The sequence below is a fragment of the Etheostoma spectabile genome, unplaced genomic scaffold (assembly GCF_008692095.1).
Source record: "Etheostoma spectabile isolate EspeVRDwgs_2016 unplaced genomic scaffold, UIUC_Espe_1.0 scaffold433, whole genome shotgun sequence".
Classification (NCBI taxonomy): domain Eukaryota; kingdom Metazoa; phylum Chordata; class Actinopteri; order Perciformes; family Percidae; genus Etheostoma; species Etheostoma spectabile.
The window spans coordinates 110,870-111,825 of NW_022605608.1; the positions used below are offsets into that span (position 1 = coordinate 110,870).

At 37.3% G+C, this 956-nt stretch overlaps 1 protein-coding gene across 2 annotated transcripts in view; it reads right to left on the reverse strand.

Moving 5' to 3' along the window:
- Positions 1-956, reverse strand: part of LOC116686655 (breakpoint cluster region protein) — a 25,915-nt gene that overhangs the window by 7,796 nt on the left and 17,163 nt on the right. For both annotated transcript variants that reach the window (XM_032511676.1, XM_032511678.1), the window contains one exon: positions 248-307. In XM_032511676.1, the coding sequence (XP_032367567.1) occupies positions 248-307 (60 nt within the window). The remainder of the gene's footprint in view (positions 1-247; positions 308-956) is intronic.

Here is a 956-nt window from a genome sequence, read left to right on the forward strand (position 1 = left end):
ATATATATATATATATATATCATAACTTCTCTTTCCTTTAACTTTCCGCTTAACCTGACCTAATTTGGAAGCTGTGAACCAGAAGCCAACTTCAGCATTGTTGGTTAAAGTGATTCATTTAACACAAGTTGTGAAGGATAATCGGTGCAAAAATGGAGAACCCTTTGCTAAATGTCATCATGTAGCTTTCCCTTATCTTTCTTCGTAACCTCTTGGCACCTTTGACTGGGATGCTTAAAACACTTACCCCATTCATGGCGATGACGGTCCTCTGCCAGTCTTTATTTTGCAATGTCTGAGGATCCAGCTAAAGAAAGAAAAATGTATTTAGAGTTTCACTTAATTTTTAATTAAGATTCTGTTTAGAGTTAATAAACAGGGAATAGTGTGCCAGGTAATATGAGTATTACCTGCTGCCTTAACATAAACTCCATCTGGCCAGGTAGTGTCAGTGATCTATCTAAGTCATCTGACTAATACCACACCGCCAGCCTGTACTTACAGTCACCAGGCATGAGGAACCCGATAACATCACTACTGTAAGCACTGTGGCCGTCCATGAAGGCAGATGTTCTTTCAGCCAAGAAACCACCAAATCTCAGACAACCCTTTGTAGAGTGAAAATCAATTTTCTTATAGAATACTTTTTAGTAAAGACTTAATAGAAAAAAAAAAAAAATCGTAGGCGGTGCAATGCTAATTTCTAAATCTCAAAAGGGATCGATCCCAACAGAAATACAACAGTGTATAAAAAGAGTTTCAGCAGGTTTCACCAAGTCAAATTTAAGACTTTTAAAGACCATTATGAATGGAATTTAAGACCTTTATCCTAACATCAACTGAGCCTTAAATTCAGTTTTTCTTTCAAGCCAAGTATCGCTAAACCTGCACTTCCACATAGCTGAAGAATGAAATCCGTTTTAGGTCTGTGGTACAATCAGAAAGAGACTTGCACC